This window comes from Passer domesticus, chromosome 10, assembly GCF_036417665.1.
Source record: "Passer domesticus isolate bPasDom1 chromosome 10, bPasDom1.hap1, whole genome shotgun sequence".
In the NCBI taxonomy this organism is placed as follows: Eukaryota; Metazoa; Chordata; class Aves; order Passeriformes; family Passeridae; genus Passer; species Passer domesticus.
In genome coordinates this window covers 42,286,773-42,305,654 of record NC_087483.1, presented here as the reverse complement: position 1 = coordinate 42,305,654, position 18,882 = coordinate 42,286,773, and the positions used below count along the sequence as shown (strand labels likewise).

The 18,882-nt window shown below is 45.5% G+C and overlaps 1 protein-coding gene across 2 annotated transcripts; it reads left to right on the top strand.

The window, feature by feature from the left end:
• Positions 1 to 1,717: 1,717 nt before the first annotated feature.
• Positions 1,718 to 18,882, top strand: PRPF40A (pre-mRNA processing factor 40 homolog A). 2 transcript variants are annotated; one of them, XM_064435358.1, is made up of 26 exons: positions 1,720 to 2,162; positions 3,671 to 3,808; positions 5,163 to 5,243; positions 6,536 to 6,566; positions 6,781 to 6,803; positions 7,478 to 7,555; positions 7,638 to 7,748; positions 8,509 to 8,629; positions 9,071 to 9,095; positions 10,029 to 10,322; positions 11,531 to 11,639; positions 11,917 to 11,981; positions 12,505 to 12,669; positions 12,940 to 13,048; positions 13,509 to 13,659; positions 13,761 to 13,894; positions 14,253 to 14,367; positions 14,487 to 14,578; positions 14,696 to 14,812; positions 15,311 to 15,448; positions 16,324 to 16,419; positions 17,264 to 17,350; positions 17,452 to 17,548; positions 17,658 to 17,719; positions 18,357 to 18,491; positions 18,687 to 18,882. In XM_064435358.1, the coding sequence occupies exons 1-26, from the start codon at positions 1,800 to 1,802 to the stop codon at positions 18,777 to 18,779; spliced, it is 3,030 nt and encodes a 1,009-aa protein (XP_064291428.1). In that variant the 5' UTR covers positions 1,720 to 1,799; the 3' UTR covers positions 18,780 to 18,882. The 2 variants fall into 2 exon arrangements, 1 of the variants encoding a protein (XP_064291428.1); XR_010369593.1 differs by lacking the exons at positions 17,452 to 17,548; positions 17,658 to 17,719; positions 18,357 to 18,491; positions 18,687 to 18,882 and having other exon boundaries at positions 1,718 to 2,162; positions 15,311 to 15,329; positions 15,368 to 15,448; positions 17,264 to 17,289.

Sequence of the window (18,882 nt, the reverse complement as noted above, 5' to 3'; positions counted from 1 at the left end):
TGATTTGGACTGATGTTAGGCAGCTGTGCTGGAAAAAATATAAATAAAAACACTATAAAACAAAATAAATAAAAGAAAATACTCCAAGTACTAAAGTTACACCTCAGGCTGGCAGAAGCGGCTGTGCCCCACTGGAGCTCTGCTCACTGCACACCAGGAGAGATTGAAATGAGATTTCAAGATTTAATTAAAGATCAATTTAAATTTTAATTTCACTGCTTTATTGTGGCAGAAAAACCTGATTAATCGAGGCCTTTTTGGGTGGATTTAGGGAATTCTTTAGGCTCAGGGGGGCGAGGGCTGGGGTTTATTCCAAGGGTCCAAGGCCAGGCACAGTGGGATGTGTCCCTGCCCATGGAAGGGTGGAATTGCAGGAATTTCTCTCCTTTTTACCCCAACCATCCCATATTTCCATGAGCTGAGCCAAACCAGCCCCTGCCTCACTGATATTATAACATATCTCCACATTAAAGTGTAAAATGAGGTGTTGATAACCGTGGAGGTGTGTGGAAACCCAGAAATATTATGGAAAAATAAATGCACATCCCTGAAAATCCCTCTGCTGAAGGACAATGAAACACAGGGGACAGGAAAATATTCCAAGGTGTGCAACTCCAGGAAGAGAAACACGGATAAATAAACACACCAAGGGAGCAGAGATCATTCCCTGGATCTTCCCCTTTGGAGTTCCCACTGAAATTCATTTACCCCACAGAATTTATCCAGCTCTCTCCCACTCTTCCATGTGGGATAGACTCCATCCAGCTAAACTCGGTGTGAAGCGGCACAAAACCAAATTATAAATTATTGGGAATTTCTCCCCAACTTTCCCACTTTTTTTTTCAAGTGGATTTTGGGTATTAAACCAAAATTACCAAATTTATCAAAAGCCTCTCTCCCAGCGATTTGATTGATGGGCAGGAATTTTAGGCCATACACAGTTTTACCTTGATTTAATCAATTAACTCCTTCCTGCACACCAACACCTCGGCAGGAGGGCTTTGTGCGAGGAAAGCAGCAGGATTTTAGCTTTTCCCGGAAAACCAGTTACATTTTAGACACTGCCAGCTGAAGTTACACTGAGCTTTAACATTGTTTGTTTTCAGTTCTATTTTGCTGGCTTTTTTGCTGAGGCTCTGGAGGAACAGGACACAAGGAACGGGTTCCCTTGATCACAGGGCAGGGATGGATGGGATACTGGGAATTGGGAATTGCCGGCTGTGAGGGAGGGGAGCCCCTGGATCCCCGGCAGTGCCACGGCCGCCAGAGCTGCTGGAGCGCTCGGGAAGGGCTGGCAGGCACAGGGGGGCACTGTGGGCTGTGCAGGTGCAGGAGTGGGGCGGGCTGGTGGCGGAGGGTGCGTTCCCAGCGGGACATTCCCGATCCCAGCGGGACACTCCCGCTCCCAGCCCGCCATGGCGCCCGCTCCCCTCAGCGCCCGGCGGCACCAACCACTGCGCGCGCCGCGGGGGGGTCCGAGCGCCTCGCTCGGCCCCTACCACCCGCACCGCCGCGGGGGGGAGCGCACGAACGCGGCGCGTACCACGCAGCACGACTGAGGGGAGATCTACCGCCACCTCCCGCGCCGAGCCGAAACGGCGGAGCGGGAAGTCACCCCCTTCCTTCCGGCGCTGTTGGTACCGCCCGGCTCAGCGCGCACCGCCCCCGCTCCCACGTGAGCGCTCTCCCGGCGTGCCCCGCGCTCGGCCGCCGCAGCCGCCGCTCCGCTCCGCGCCCCGCGCTCCCGGCAGCCGCCAGAGCCCGCCCCGCGCCGCGGGGCCGCGCCGCCCGCCGCCGCCATGTCCGGCGGCGACTCCACGGCCGCGGCCGCCGCCGCCTCCCCGCAGCCGCTGCCGTTCTCGCTGCCGAAGCCGCCGCCCCTCATGCAGCTGACGCCGGGCGACGCCGTGCGGCCGGTGGGCTCGGGCGCCGACCAATCGCCGAAGAGCGCGCGGCTGGCGGCGCGCCCCGATTGGCCGGCGGGGAAGCCCGTCAGCCTGCTGGCGCCGCTGCTCCCGCCCCGCGGCGAGCCCGAGCCGCTGCTGCCCTTCGGGCCCGCGGCGCCGCGGCCGCCGCTGCGCGGGCGCCTGCTGGGCCGCTGCGGCGGCTCCCTGCTCAGCCCCGCCATGCGGCCCGGCGCCGTCGACCGCGGCTCGCTCATGGTGAGTGCGGGCTGGGCGCGGGGAGGGGGGGGGTGGTCCCGCCTCCCCGCTCCGGGGTCAGCGCGGGGTTGGGTGGGATGGGCGTGCATGTGTTCCGGGGGTTCTGGGTGTCCCCGCTGGGGAGGCGGCAAAGCCGCTCTGGGCACCTGTCACCCGCGCAGGGAGGAAGTTGTTGTTCGTGTGCAGGTGGGGCTTCCTGGGCAGCAGTCCCTGCCTGCCTCCGGTGCCATTGGTGGGTCCTGCTTGGAGCCCTCCCTGCACCCGGGACAGCCGAGGCTGAGCCCCTCTCCAGGGCTGAGCCCCTCTCCCCGGGGCTCCTCTCGAGCCTGAGCCCCTCTCACCAGCAGCAATTCCAGCAGCATCTCATTCCCTGGGATCCCCGAGCTGGGGAAATCTGGGTAAAGGAAAGGGGGGTTGATCCCAGCCAGGGTGAAACTCTTCCTGTGGAGAGCAGGGAATTGATGCTGCTCTGTAATTTTAATTAGAAATTGGTATGATAACAGGTAATTGATGCACCTCCCAACATGCTCCTGTCCAGCCTGAGCCCCTCTCCCCGGGGCTCCTCTCCAGGCTGAGCAGCCCCAGCTCCCTCAGCCTCTCCTGGGCACCGGGATGCTCCAGGCCCTTGCTCAGCTCCAGGAGCTCCTGTCCCTGCTGGGCTGAGGAGCCACAGCCGGACACAGCACCCAGAGGTGCCCCCAGGGCAGGATCCCTGCCTGACCTGCTGGGAATGCCCTTCCCGATGCCCCCAGGGCACAGAGGATCACAGACCTGGCTGTGTCCAGAGCTGGGAAAGGATCTGGAGCCCCAGGAGCAGCTGAGGGAGCTGGAAAGGGGCTCAGCCTGGAGGAAAGCAGGCTTGGGAGGACCTTCTCAGTCCCTCTGAAAGTAAATCAACACTCCGAAAAGGGTCAGAGGAGACTTCTAGGAAACCCCATTCCACCTGGAATTACCTGGGGCTTGGGAAACGGGAGCTGTCACTGCATGTGCTGTGAGAGGGAAAAGTCAAGTGTTCTGCCCAGAAGACTGAAACCTTTTTGGTTGCTCATGGTTTCTTTGTGTGACTCCCAGCCCCAGGGAGACTTCTGGGATAAGAAAAAGTCATTGGAAAACTGCTTTTGGACTGAAAGATGTAGAGTTAGGGGAGGATTCCTTCCCTGTGGGGGTGGGGATTCCTGGGATGGAATTCCAGGCTGCCCCATCCCTGGAAGTGTCCAAGGCTGGGATGGAGCCCCTGGGACAGTGGAAGGTGTCCCAGAGGGTGGAACTGGAAGAACTTTAAGGTCCCTTCTACATTGTGGGATTCTGTGATCAATAATATTATTTTTTTCCTCACACTAAATGTATTTTCCAAAGGGAGATTCTGCCCATGCTTAAGGTGCTCTCAGAGCTGTTGCATCTGTGTGGAACAGAAAGTTCCTGAGTGTGTAATTAATTAAAACCTCCGGGAGTTCCCTGTGGTGGGCGTGTTTGGGTGCTGACTGTCCCTGGCTGTTGGTGTTTTGCAGATGGGCCACCCGGGGATGCCCCACTACCCCCCCATGGGGATGCACCCCATGGGCCAGAGACCTCCCAACATGCCCCCGGTGCCCCACGGGATGATGCCGCAGATGATGCCCCCCATGGGAGGGCCCCCCATGGGGCAGGTAAGGCAATTCCAGCAGCAGCTCCTTCCCTGGGGTCCCCGAGCTGGGGAGATCTGGGAAAAGGAAAGGGGGGTTGATCCCAGCCAGGCTGAAACCCTTTTTATGGACAGCAGGGAATTGATGCTGCTCTGTAACTTTAATGAGAAATTGGTGTGATAACAGGTAATTGATGCACCTCTAACTTCAATTATCAATCCATAATTTGGGATTTGTTCAAGTGTTTTGGAATAAGAAGAGGTAATTAATGCACCTCTAACATTGAATCCATCATTTGGGATCTATTAAAGTTTTTTGGAATGAGAACAGGTAATTAATGCACCTCTGACTTTAATTATCAGTCCATGATTTGGGATTCACTCAGGTGTTTTGGAATGAGAACAGGTAATTAATGTACCTCTAGCTTTAATTATAAACCCATAGTTTGGGATTTATTAAAGTTTTTTGGATGATAACAGGTAATTAATGCACCTCTAACTTTAATTATAAACCCATAGTTTGGGATGTGTTAAAGTTTTTTGGATGATAACAGGTAATTAATGCACCTCTAACTTTTAGTCCATCATTTGGGATTTATTAAAGTTTTTGGAATGAGAACAGGTAATTAATGCACCTTTAATTATCAGTCTGTAATTTGGGATTTATTCACCTTTTTTTGGGAGTTTCCTTCACTTGGTGTATAAAGGCCTGCTAGGAGTTTTTTTCAGTGGGGATTTGCAGCTTTTGGGGTAAAAATAAACCATTTTTTTTAAATGAGGAGGATTTGACTCATTAGCACAGTGTGTGTTCATTAGCAAGTGAAGTAGAAATTCTGATTTATTTCTCTGCTTTTTTGTACCTCCTTTTCCACAATTCCCACTCTTAGCCAGGGAATATTTCAATATTTCTTATTTCAGGGAGCAACTCAGGCCTTTTTGTAGATGGAGAGCAAAAAGCTGAAGGTAGTTGTCACATGTGGGAGTTCACCTTTCCTTTGTTCCTTTATTCCCTGTAGCCTTGGAATTCTGCAGGAATCATTCCCAACCTTTGCTTTTCCTGCTTCCACTCAGGATTTCAGTGAGGGAATCAGGTCCCACATAATTTCCTATTGTTCTTTGGAGTTTAATGGTTTTTATTGATATTTCCTGTCCAGCTTTGCAATCTGGACATGCCATTCCTAATAGGAATAGCCCAATTTAGTGGGAATGTGGTGAAGGGAATCACAATCCCACAAATCTGTTTTACTTTTCCTTGCCTGAGAGGGATCTTTGGGTTGTTTTGTTTCAAACTAAAAAGAAGTATCACATTTTAAAATAAAAAGAGTGTATTTTGTGCTGAGAATATGATGAAATGTGTGGGAAATGCTCTTGAATTCCAGATGCCTGGAATGATGCAGTCGGTGATGCCTGGAATGATGATGTCCCACATGTCCCAGGCTGCCATGCAGCCCACGGTTCCTGTGAGTTTAAGTTCCTTTTTTTTTTAGTTTTTAAAAGCTCTTTTTAGCAGTTGCTCTTGATCACTCTTTGCTTTCTTTAATTAGACTATAAAAATTTAAATTTTAAATTATTTTTGTTACAGTGGAGTTTTATGTGGTCTTGAATAATTACAAAAATAAGGTTTTTGTGATTTTCATCAGTCTTTAAATTAATTTTAGTTTTCCTTTCATTCCTTATCCTTCACTTCCTGGAGTTTGGCAGGAATCACTTTGACCTTGGATTGTTAAATTGTCTGACCAAGAGATTCTTCTCTCTGAAATTGTAATTTTTAAAGCGTTTTAATTAATCATTAGGTGGGATATTAATCTCTTTAATTCAACGTTAAAGAGTTTTTTTATTAGAAGTTCCTGAAATTCAGTTGAGTATAAAAATTGCTGGAATAGCTCAAGGAATGAGGAATTCTTTGGGTGGAAATGGAGAGGGAAAAGTTAAAATATAGGTGAAATCTCTGAGGAGGAAAAAATTGAAATCCTGTTCTTAAGAAATAAATTTAGTCCAGGCCTAAGAGGTTCACTTAAAACCAGTTCCAGCCATTTCAGTTTAGAAATAAATTATTTTAATGAGTTTTTTCCCATGCAGATTTAAATTCCTTTGGAATTTCCTGTGGTGTGAACACAAACCTTTGCTGTGCTGATTTGAAGCAGTGAAATTCCTAAAAATCAGTATTTTGGTCAGATTAGTACTCTTAAAATACATTAAAAAATTCATAGAAATTGCCTATTTTGGTCAAATGAATGCTCTTAAAATGCACAACAAATTCCTAGGAATTTTTTGGTTTATTCCTGTTGGATAATATCAAATCAAATTGATCCAATGTGATTTATTTCCACTTTTTCACCAATTTTTCTGTTTTCCTGAGGAATATTTGAAGTTTGTAGCTGAGAGCTGGAAATAAACCTTAACCAAAGCTAAATCCACAAGGAAAATGATGGGAAAATTTGGGATTTTGTTGATTTTTTTTCCTTAATTGGAAGGAATTTCAAGAAGGAAGAGCTCCGTGAATGCAACTTTAATACACCCAAAGCCTTGTGCCCCATAATTACCCACCTAATGATGTTCCTAATTGCTTATTTAAGGAGCAGGAATAATTAAGGGGGAAGCAGAATCCTTATTTAAGGAATTGAGCCTTTTGTGGCAGAAAAGCCTTGTCTGGATAATGAATATTAGAATTATTTTTAGGATTTAATTCCTCAGGAATTAATTACTTAAATTTAATTGTTTAAATGTTTAATTGTTTTAATTATTTTTACAGCCAGGAGTGAACAGCATGGATGCACAAGTAGGTGAGTAAAACAACTTGATATAATTTAAAAATATTTAACCAAAATCAGCTGAAACATTTAAAAATTCCACTTTTCCCTAAAATGGAATGGAGCATTTCAGTCCTGGAGTCTCCATTGGTGCCCAGAACATTTTTTTCCCTTGCACACATGGTGGAATTTTTAGGAAAATGAAGCAACCAGACCTTTTATTCATTTTTAATTATTTATTTTTCAGGTGTGACCCCTCCTGGGACACAGGTATGTGGCAAGCACAATTCCAGAAGGTTGGAACTCCAGTGTGGTGTGGGGCAAACTTGGTTTTAGGGATTTAAAGGAAAACCTTAATTCAATGTTTTCCTCCCCTCCTTTTTTCCCCTGCTTTTTTCCAAGTTTCTGGTTGTTCTTTGAAATCTGTGGGCCTCGTCCCAGGTTAATTATTAAACAGATGATATCCACATTATTTCCATGGAATTTCCATCCTGTCTATTGACCTGTCAGGAAGTCCAGTTTTCCCTGGCCCATATCCAATCCCTGATCCATAGTACCTGGATGCAGTCCTGATTCCAGGGAATTCATGGGCAAGCTGGCTGTGGAAAGCAGCAGGAGGTGTGGTGTGAGGGAGCTCAGGGAGCCAGAATCTTCCTGAAGCAAATTTTCCTCAAGATTTGGGGGCAGGGAGTGCTGCTGGAATTGTGACTTGGGGTTGTTGTAGTGTGACCCCTTCCCTTGCCCTTCCTGGTGGGAATCAGGGAATGTGCAGATGGACAGCTCCACTCCCAGAGAAGGAGTTTTTTTAGAAAAACACTGACTTAAGGTGTGAATTTGGCTCCCTGCCTTTCCTGTGCTGCTGACCCACTTGGAAAATCAGGGTATTTGGGTGAAACCCACCAGCTGCTGAGGATTTCCCAAGGCCTGTTTTGTCTCCTCCCCAGACAACGCACCCCGTGGTCTCCACAGTGCAGCAGAGCTCCACCACCCCCAGCTCTGCCAGCGAGGAGCACTCCAAGCAGGTTTGTATCCCGCTGGTTTTGGATTTGTGCAGTTGGATCCCATTTTTTTCACCATTATTAATTTGGCTTGGGGTCTTCCCAGAAATCCACGTGGACGGAGCACAAATCCCCGGATGGAAGAACTTACTACTACAACACCGAGACCAAGCAGTCCACGTGGGAGAAGCCAGATGACCTCAAAACCCCTGCTGAGGTAACCCAATCCCAAATTAATTCTGGGATTCTGTGGGAACACGAGGATTTCCAAGGCTGACACCTGCAGCAGGGAGAATTCTGCTGGAAGAAGTGGGAGCAAACTCTTCCAGTAAGAAATGTTCCTAAAATATTTGGATTGTTCTCCATATGGTGGGAGAACCTGAGGGTGCAAAGTGGCCAAAGTTCCTCCATTTCCCTCATTTTTAGATAGGCTTTTTTATTAAAAATGTGTCTTTTTTATTATTTGAAGAAGTAATAGAAGTATAATTTAGAGAAGAAAGAAATCCCTAAAAATTACTATTTTGGTCAAATTAATGCTCTTAAAATATACAACAAATTCCTGAGAATTTCCCTGGTTTATTCCTGTTGGATAATAGCAAATCAAATTGATCCAGTGTGATTTATTTTCACTTTTTAGCCAGTTCTTCTGTTTTCCTGAGGAATATTTGGTGTTTGTAGCTGAGAGCTGAAAATAAACCATAACCAAAGCTAAATCCACAAGGAAAATAAATGGGCAAACTTGGAATTTGGTTGATTTTTTTTCCTTAATTGGAAGGAATTTCAAGAGGGAAGAGCTCCAGGAATTAATAAATAAAAAAAATACACCCAAGATCTTGTGCCCCATAATTATCCTAGCTGCTGAAGTTCCTAATTGCTTATTTAAGGAGCAGGAATAATTAAGGGGGAAGTAGGAATCCTTATTTAAGGAATTACTGAAGTAAATGTTCCTTGGAAAATCTTTGTTTTCTCTCCATCAGCAATTGTTGTCCAAGTGTCCCTGGAAGGAGTATAAATCAGATTCTGGGAAACCTTATTATTACAATTCCCAAACAAAGGAATCCCGCTGGGCAAAACCCAAAGAGCTGGAGGACCTTGAAGGTAAAAGAGCTGAACTTGTATTTTTATAAATATATATATTAATTACATTGTTAATTTAACTAGCAACAAAATCATCTGGGGGGGAAGAATAAGTGTAAAAAAATAATAGGCAGCAGTAATTTAAATATTTCCATTCTTAAAATTCTGTTTAATAATCCTGCCTTTCTGGATCTTTGAATTAGTCTTTTTTACAAATTAAAATAATTATTTTAAACCAAAAAGTCATTTTTATATTCTCCAATCTTTCTGTAAGGGCATTTCTAAACTTTATTTTAATCCTGATTGATTTCAGTCTTTGATGGGCACAAATATTAAAATTTTTGATAGTAACAAAAACATTTAAGGCATTGCTTTTATTAAATCCAGAATTACCAGAACTTCCTGTGTATATGAACTATTTTAAAGCTATATTTTAATTGTTTTTCTCCTTTTTCTCCCTAGCAATGATTAAAGCTGAAGAAAACAGGTACATTTTTAATATTGTGCTAATCTTTTCCTGAGGGCCTTTAAGCCTTTCCTGGGGGTCTTCAGACCTTTCCTGAGGAAGTTTAAACCTTTTTCCTGAGGGTCTTTGAACTTGTCCTAGGATCCTTCAAACCCTTTTTTTTACTGAGGGCCTTTCAGCCCTTTTTTTCCTGAGGCTCTTCCAAACCCTCTTTCCTGAGGGTCTTCGAACCCTTTTTCCCGATGGCCTTTAAACCTTTCCTAGGATCCTTCAAACCCTCTTCCCTGAGGGCCTTCAACCCATTTTTTTCCCCTGGGGGCCTGCAGCCCTTTTTTTTTCCTGAGGGCCTTCAGCCCCTTTTTCCTGGTGGCCTTCGAACCTTTCCTGAGGGTCTTCAAACCCTTTTTCCTGATGGCCTTTCACCCTTTTTTTCCTGAAGGTCTTCAACCCCTTTTTTTTCCTGAGGCTCTTCAAACCTTTTCTAGGGTCTTTCAAATCCTCTTTCCTGAGGCTCTTCAAACCATTTTTTTTCCTGAGGCTCTTCAGACCGTTTTTTCCCCTCTGAGGGCCTTCAGCCCCTTTTTTTTCCTGAGGGCCTTCAGCCCCTTTTTTTTCCTGAGGGCCTTCAGGCCTTTTTTTTTCCTGAGGGCCTTCAGGCCTTTTTTTTCCTGAGGGTCTTCAACCCCTCTTTCCCTGAGGGCCTTTCACCCTTTTTTTCCTGATGGCCTTCAACCCCTCTTTCCCTGAGGGCCTTTCACCCTTTTTTCTTGAGGGTCTTCAACCACTTTCTTCCCTGAGCGCCTTACAACCCCTTTTCCCTGAGGGGCTGTAACCTTTTCCGACTCTTTAACTCACCCTAAACCCCTCATTCCCCACATTCACCACATCCCTAAGCAGCCCCTGTGCCCCAAATCTCAGAACAGTGCCCATGACGGTTGTTGTTTTTGTCCCCAGCACGAAGCCGGAGGATGCGGCCGCCGCCGCCTCGGCTCCGGCCGCGGCCGGGGAGGCTCCGAGCGGGGCCAGCGCGGCCCCGGCCGCCGAGAGCGCCGCGGCCACGGCTGCTCCCACGGGAGCTGCTCCCGAGGGGGAGTCTGCCCCGGCCGCTGCCGCGGGGGACACGGACACTGCCGGCACGGCCGCGGCCGAGGAGCAGGGCCAGGGCAGCGCCGCCCCCGGCACGCAGGACGGCAGCGCGGACACCGCGGCGGCCGCCACGGACGAGGCCAAGCAGGAGGCCTCGGGAGAGTGAGTGCCAGGGGATGGGTGGCAGCTCCAGGAAAGTGCATGTGGGTGGGGTGTTAAGGGGGATCATTCCCTGTGAGGCCCTGGGATGAAATACCCACAGAAGCTGGGGCTGCCCCTGGATTCCTGGAAGTGCCCAGGGCCAGGTTGGGCAGGGCTTGGAGCAGCCTGGGACAGTGGAAAGCTGTCCTTGTCCATGGGGTGATCTTTAATGTTCCTTCCCACCCAACCCACTCCATGGTTCCCATCCCAAACACCAAGGTCTTCCCACAAGCCTGTAGCACACTTTAAGTTCTTCAAGGGAATGAATAATTTACCACAGGACAAGAGGGAATGGCTTTGACATGACAGAAAGCAGGCTTAGATCAGGGATTGGGAAAAAATATTTCCTGGGAAGGTGATGAGGCCCTGGCACAGGTGCCCAGAGCAGCTGGGGCTGCCCCTGGATCCCTGGCAGTGCCCAGGGCCAGGTTGGACATTGGGGCTGGAGCACCTGGGACAGTGGGAAGTGTCCCTGTCCCTTCCCATCCAAGCCATTCCACGATTCCATGATAATTTATGAAGCCTCAAGGTTTTGCTGCAGTTTTTCATTTCTCAGCAGCATCAGTAACAGGAACATTCCATGGATTTTCCAGTATCTGTAAGAATTTGCCATTAAACACTTCCCTATTTATGCTCCTTTTCCATGGATCTGTGCCATTGGTTATCACTGGAAGAAAATAAAATGCTGAAGGGATTTTTATCTGTTCCAGCCAGGATTCCTTTTTTTTTTTAAATAATGAAAAATCTTTTAGGTGTAAAATTATAACTTAGGGTTTTTATCATTCAAAAAAAGAAATGCTGTGGGGGATTTTAGGCAGCAGGGCATAATTAAGGAGAAGAGGCCCATTTTTATGCACTTCTCTTTATATTTTTTGTAAAATATTAATAGTCATGCTGAACTTCAACATTACATTTTTAGGAATAATTTCTAGATAACCTTAGGAGGCAGCCAGTTGCAGGATGGAAGTATTTTGCCTCAATAATTCACTTTTTTGATATTTTTTATCAGTTGTGGTGCCTGTAAGGAAAACCCTTGTATGAATTATTAGAATTATTTTTTTTACTTGGAGTTGCTATTTAGAAAACTCATTTTGTGATGGTTTTTTGCCTCTTTCAGTGCCTCTAACTTAGAAAAAAATACTGAAATAGTAAAACTCTTTTTGTTTTAGTGCTGCTGCAAAGAAGGAGGATGAGGATGCCCAACCAGTTAAAAAAACCTACACATGGAACACAAAGGAAGAGGCCAAACAAGCATTTAAAGAACTGTTAAAAGAAAAGGTACTTGAGCCAATTATTAATATTTTATTGACCAATTATTAGTGTTTTATTTTAAAAAAAATGGTTTTACTTATTTGCCAGATTTTACTTGGACTTTTTTGGGGAAGAATTCCTCACTCTTGAGGAAATGAAAGAAAAGAACATTGCAGTGAAGTGTTGTTTTAACTTAAAAATAAAATGTTCTTTTTTTCTTTTCCCCACGGCTGTTTTTAAGGAATTATTCCTTGTCGGGTGTCAATTCCAGGTCTGATTCATCCATAATTTCCTGTTTTCACAGCGGGTTCCATCCAATGCTTCCTGGGAGCAGGCCATGAAAATGATCATTAATGACCCCAGATACAGGTACTGAGTCCTCCTTCAGTTCCACACAAACCTGCTTTTGGGGAATTTACTTCCAAAACATCCAAACTTCTGTCAGCAACAGATACTCCTGCACTTGTGCCATTGGCAGGGAATTGTCTTCCTTCCCTCCATAAGGAAATGCTTCCAACAGCTTCATTTTTATTGGGAATAAGTGTGCAAGTTGGTATTTTATGCTGATTTAGGGATTAAAATGTTCAGACTAATTTTATCTCAAATCTAGATTATTCAAACTGTTGCCTTTTGCTTTCTGGTTTTGATTTTTTTTAATTTTTCTTATTTTCTTTTTCTATTTGTTCTGTTTTTTTTTTTTTCTTGGATTTCTTTTTCTTTTGTTTTTTTTTTTTTTTCCTTTTTTTTTCTTCTGATTCTTTGATTTTCTTTTTTCTTTCTTTGTTTCTGATTTTCTTCTTTTTTTTCTGATTTTTCTGATTTTCTTTGTCTTCTCTTCCTGATTCCTTTGATTTATCAATAACACTGCTCTTTCCTTTTCTTTCCTGGGAAGTGCTTTGGCAAAGCTGAGTGAAAAGAAGCAGGCCTTTAATGCCTACAAAGTTCAGACAGAGAAGGAGGAGAAGGAAGAAGCCAGATCCAAGTACAAGGAAGCCAAGGAATCCTTCCAGCGCTTCCTGGAAAACCATGAGAAGATGACATCCACCACCAGATACAAGTAAGAGACTTGGGATAAAATCTGGGATAAAAACCCTGATGGGATGCACTGCTTGGAGTGGCATCAATTTCCATTTTTAGATTTTTCCTTTCTTTATAAAAATTCAAAAGGTATCACAAAAAAAACTTGCAAGAGGGAAAATCAAGAAGAATTCCTATAAAAGCATTCCTGCTTGGAACAGAGCTCTCCCTGAATTCTGGGGAATTGATGGATAATTCAGTCACCAATAAATCAATAAAGAGTTGTGTGGTTTTCCTTTGCTTTGCCCAGGAAAGCTGAACAGATGTTTGGGGAGATGGAAGTGTGGAATGCCATATCCGAGCGGGACCGGCTGGAGATTTATGAGGATGTTCTGTTTTTCCTGTCCAAGAAGGAGAAGGTAAATTCCCTTCAGATCCCTCCAACATCTCCTCACTTGTTCCTAAATCACTTTAAACCTGTGCTTGAGGCTTTATGGCAGATAAAGAGCAGCTTTTAGGGAAGGTTTTTTGGTTTATTGGGATTTATTCCTGCTGATTTCACCATGTGTTGAATTTGTGGGGGATTTTAATCAATCACATGATGGATTTTATTCTGGATCAGTGAAATAATAATGAGATGGAAAAATTGTGTCATTTTGTATCCAAGGATGGGGCTTGGAGCAACCTGGTCCCTGTCAGGGCAGGAGGTTGGAATGGGATGAACTTCAAGGACCCTTCCAACCCAAACCACACCAGAATTCCACAATTTTATATAAATTAAAGACTAATTTCATATTTTCTCAGAGAACACACTAGATATATTACATTTCTACCCAAACCACCTCAAACTGAGCCCAAAAAACAAACTTTTCCCCTCAGGAGCAAGCCAAGCAGCTGCGGAAGAGGAACTGGGAAGCTCTGAAGAACATCCTGGATAACATGGCCAACGTCACCTACTGCACCACCTGGTCAGAGGCCCAGCAGTACCTCATGGACAACCCCACCTTTGCCGAGGATGAGGAGCTCCAGAGTATGTCCGTGGGCTCTGCAGTTCTCTGGGGAGGAGCATTCTTGCTGACTTGGAAGGAATAACCTGATTTCCCCCCCCCCTTCTCCCTGTGTTCTTGCTAGACATGGACAAGGAGGATGCCCTGATCTGTTTTGAGGAACATATCAGGGCCTTGGAGAAAGAGGAGGAGGAAGAGAAGCAGAAAAGTTTGCTGAGGGAAAGGAGGAGGCAGCGTAAAAACAGGGAATCTTTCCAGGTTGGTGGAATTTGGGGTTCTGGCCTGAAAATATGGAATATCGTGGGATATTCCACGTGGGGTTTTTTGATTTCTGAGGGTTGATTCAAGGGGGTGTTCAAAGCCTGAGGTGTGGAGTTGTGGCATTTTCTCTGCTGGGTTACACTCAAGGGAAAAATCAGAGGGAATAGGCCTGGATGGAAGGAGATGCAGCTGGAATGTTGTAGGTGGTGAAGAGCAGGAAGAACAAGAGAAAAGGTGATTTTTCAATCCTATTGGAACAAGAATGGAATTCCAGTTACCAAGCCAATCCATCCCCCTGGTACCGAGGAGAAGCTTGAGGAATGACTCCAAACTGCCCTTTCCTTTGTTTTTGCAGCTGTTTCTGGATGAGCTGCACGAGCACGGGCAGTTGCACTCCATGTCCTCCTGGATGGAATTGTACCCAGCCATCAGCTCCGACATCAGATTCACCAGCATGCTCGGCCAGCCTGGTAAGGAGGGGAAGTCCCGGGCTTTGGGGCAGGCCACAGCAGTTCTTCCTGCTTTTAACACCTAAAAGTGCAGCTCGGGGGTTAAACCTGACCTGTGGCTTATCAAAACCTTCCCTCAGGATCAACGGCACTTGACCTGTTCAAGTTTTATGTGGAGGATTTAAAGGCTCGTTACCACGATGAGAAGAAGATAATTAAAGACATCTTAAAGGTGAGCATTACCTGGCTCCTCCCTGCATTGCACATTTCCCATCCAAGGGAGCTGGGGTTTCCTTGGAATTGAAGGGATTCCTGATTTCCCTCACGCCAAAGGAGCTGTTTTTTCCAGGATAAAGGATTTGTGGTGGAGGTGAACACTTCCTTTGAGGATTTTGTCACTGTCATCAGCTCCACCAAAAGAGCCACCACGTTGGATGCAGGGAATATCAAGCTGGCTTTCAACAGTGTAAGTATGAATTAATAAATAATTTAATTAATTAATTAATTGGGATATCTGGATCTGGGAAATCCCTTCTCCAAACAGGAATTAGGGTTTATTTTCTAATTCCAGAATATTTGAGGAGTATTCTGTTATTTAGGGTAACTTAACTGATTTTAGTTGTCACCATAACAATAAACCTTAGTCCAAGCAGTCAGCATTCCCAAACTTGAGGAATTCTGATATAGGAATTCAGTGATGCTCTCCTGTTTGTCCATAAGATTTCTCCTGATTTGTGTGGTTCTGGAGTTGTGCATCATTGGATTTTCATCAACAGCAATTCCATGCTTGGAAAAGAAAGAATTAATTTTTGATAAAATAACTTAATATCCTAGTTTTGATTTATTAATTAAATACAGGAAAAGCAGTTAATTTCCTTGTGTTTTCCAAGTGCCTGAGGCACAGCTCTGAGGGTGAGCTGTGCAGCAATCCCAGGAAATGGAACTCTTTTCCTGTTCCCCACAGCTGCTGGAGAAGGCGGAAGCGCGGGAGCGCGAGCGGGAGAAGGAGGAGGCGCGGAAGATGAAGAGGAAGGAGTCGGCCTTCAAGAGCATGCTGAAACAAGCCACCCCCCCCATCGAGCTGGACGCTGTCTGGGAGGATGTAAGGAGGAGAATTCCTGGGGGAAAACATTCCCAAGTGCCCAAACGGGCCCCTGCTCATCCCTAAAAAACCCTGAGTTCACCAGGCTCTTCCTGGTGCTGCTGGTGGGGCTTCAAAATCCCATCAGACCCTTCAGGAGAACTTGGGGTTGGCTGGGACAGCTTCATCCTTCTGAAACAAAATCATCCGAAAAGAACTGGGAAAACACAAAACCCCCTCAAAAAATCCCACAACCCCCCCAAAGCGAATTGAAATTATTTAGAACTTTGTCCTGGATAAAATACCCTGGAAAACCTTTCCAAGGATAATTTATATAAATATTTGGGGGTTTTTAAGTTTAAATTGAATGGGCAGGGAAAACAGTGGGATTCTCCATGTTTCCGTGAGTTAGAGCTTCCCTGAACACTAGAAATTTGGGATTTGCTTGGAAATCTGGGATTACAAATTTAGCCTTACGGCAGCTCAGGGGCTTTTCAACTGGTGAAAATAATTTTTTAAAATTATTTTTTAAAATTATTATATTTTTTAATTTTTCTATTATTTTTCTTTATTTTTTAATTATTTATTATTTCTTTATATTTCTGTTATTGGGGGGGTTTTCTATATTTTTTTCTGGGTTTTAGTTTTCTTATTTTTATTCTTTATTATTTTATTTCTTATTACTTTTATTATGCTTTACTACTTTTATTCTTCCTTTTTATCTTTATTCATTATTATTTATATCATTTTTATTATTATTTCTTACTGGTTCTCTTATTTCTTACTGCCATTTTCATTGCTACATTATATTTTATTATTTTCTTCCACCTAATATTTTAATAAATTTATAATTTAATTTCTTTGAATATCATTAATAGAATTAATTTTCCTGACAGATCAGAGACAGATTTGTGAAGGAACCAGCATTTGAAGACATCACCCTGGAATCTGAAAGGAAAAGGATATTTAAGGATTTCCTTCATGTACTTGAGGTAATTGTTCATTTATTTTTGAAATCATTGGACAACAGACAAGAAAAATTCCTTCTCCATTGAGTGGGAAGGGGAAGGATTTAATGGAATTTTTCCATAAAGTGATATCAGGAGATGAATTTGATTTTTCAGCTCTCACACTTGGGGGCTTTGTTGCATTTCTTGCAGTTTGGAAGAATTTGAACTGAAATTTTGACTTTTAATTCTGTAATTTCCAATTAGGCAGAGCAAAGGGTGGGTTTAGGCCAGGCTTAACTTGGATCCAGGGAGCAGATCCGTGGGAACCCAGGTGTTTTTCCTTGCTCCTGCCTGCCTTTATTGCAGTTCCAGCATGGCAGCAGTGCCCATTTTTAGGTGTTTCGACATTAAATGGTGATTGTGGAGTTTTTAACCTTTCCCACCTTTCTTGGATGAGGAAAACCATCCCATCAGCTTTTTGGGATGTCCTGAAGGAGCTGATGAGATGATGCTGCCACAGAATGGTGATTATGGAGTTTTTAACCCTTCCCAGCTTTCTTGGATAAGGAAAACCATCCCATCAGATTTTTGGGATGTCCTGTAGACAGTGATGAGATGGTTCTGCCATGAAGTGATGATTATGGAGTTCTTACCCAAGAAAGGTGGGAAAGGTTAAGGAAAACCATCCCATCAGATTTTTGGGATGTCCTGAAGGAGCTGATGAGGTTTTACTGGCCGGTCCCTAGAACTGTCCAAGGCCATGTTGGAGCACCCTGCTCCAGGGAGGTTGTCCTTACCCATGGTGGAACAAGCTGGGATTATAGGGCTTTTCCAAGGCCAATCCCTGCTGGAATTCCGAGCTCTCTCCTCCTTGCCTTGCCCACAGCACGAGTGTCAACACCACCACTCCAAGACCAAGAAACATTCGAAGAAATCCAAAAAACACCACCGCAAGCGCTCGCGCTCCCGCTCCGTGAGTACCCCTGGAAGCCCCCCCTCTGCCATTCCCAGCTGCGCTGATTGCTGCTGGGATTCCCATTCCTAACTGGAATTCTCCCCTGGCTGTGTGTGAAGGGCTCAGAGTCCGAGGATGACGACAGCCACTCCAAGAAGAAGCGGCAGCGCTCGGAATCGCGGTCGGTGTCGGAGCGTTCTTCCAGCGCCGAGTCCGGTACGGGCTGGGCTGGGCTGGGATGGGATTGGCTTTAAGCCAGCTGTGCTGTTCTCCTTTGGGACTTATCCACTCATTCCTGGGGGTTTGTTTCTCCCTGTGGCTGCAGAGAGGAGTTACAAGAAGTCCAAAAAACACAAGAAGAAGAGCAAGAAGAGGAGGCACAAGTCTGTAAGTGAAGCTCAGTTGTTAATTGGGTTCTGGACAGCCTGGCACCTGCAGTCAGTAACCCCAGCTGGATTTTCCTAGGGAAAAATGGGGATCAAGCTGGAGGAGGGTATTGCCAGAATAACAACTTTCTGTTACATATTCCTAATATTAAACCACTTAAAACTGCTGAATTTGGAGGGTTTAGCTCCAGGTGAAGGACTCCATGAGTGCTGGGATTTGCTGTTTATCCTGGCAAATCCAGGTGTTCTCCTCTGTTGGGGGGAGCTGGGAAGGATCCCAGCCATTCCTTGTGCCTGCCTGAGCATCAGGGTTGTGTTGGAAGCTCTGAGTTGTACAAGAGCAGCAAAAGGATCCAAAAAACAGAAAGGGCTTCCCTTCTCCCTGGGAGGGTGGGCAGGCCCTGGCACAGGTGCCCAGAGGAGCTGTGGCTGCTCCTGGATCCCTGGAAGTGCCCAAGGCCAGGGTGAACAACCTGGGATAGGGGAAGGTGTCCCTGCTCGTGGCAGGGGTGGAATGGATGTGATTTGAAGTCCCTTCCAAGTTAAATCATTCCATGATTCTACAATTCTTTAAATGGAAGTTGGACTTGAAAAATATTCAACATTAATATTCACTATTCCCTTTTTTTTCCCCACAGGATTCACCAGAATCTGATGCGGAGCGAGAGAAGGACAAGAAAGAAAGAGAGAGGGACAGTGAGAAGGAAAGAGCCAGACAGAGATCCGAGTCCAAGCATAAATCTCCCACTAAAAAACGGCCTGGAAAAGATTCCGTAAGCTCTGCTCCCTGTTTTTCCTGGTGCTCTGGGCTCTGCTGGGTGCAGCTCCATGGTGTGTGTGCTCTGGGAGGGGTCAGAGCTTGCCTTGGAGGATCCTGGAGGTCTTTGCCATTCCCCAGTTTGGATTCTGGGGTTTCTGAGTGACACCCTGGCCAGTGCCATGCTGACCACTGTCCCATCTCTCCACAGGGAAACTGGGATACCTCTGGCAGCGAGCTCAGCGAGGGCGAGCTGGAAAAACAGAGGAGGACTCTTTTGGAGCAGCTGGATGAAGATCAGTGAGAAGATCCTTGATACCAAAAATGTTTACAGGTGGCAAAATAAAACCAAGCCTTGTGTGGGCAAGGCCCTGGGGCCAGAGGCCGGTGGCCCATGGCCACAACAA

Excerpts from the sequence above, each read along its gene's own strand:
- PRPF40A (XM_064435358.1), top strand. The coding sequence starts at position 1,800 with ATGTCCGGCGGCGACTCCACGGCCGCGGCCGCCGCCGCCTCCCCGCAG. Across the intron at positions 7,749-8,508 it reads ACCTCAAAACCCCTGCTGAG|CAATTGTTGTCCAAGTGTCC; the intron begins GTAACCCAATCC and ends TCTCTCCATCAG. Across the intron at positions 14,579-14,695 it reads TAATTAAAGACATCTTAAAG|GATAAAGGATTTGTGGTGGA; the intron begins GTGAGCATTACC and ends TGTTTTTTCCAG.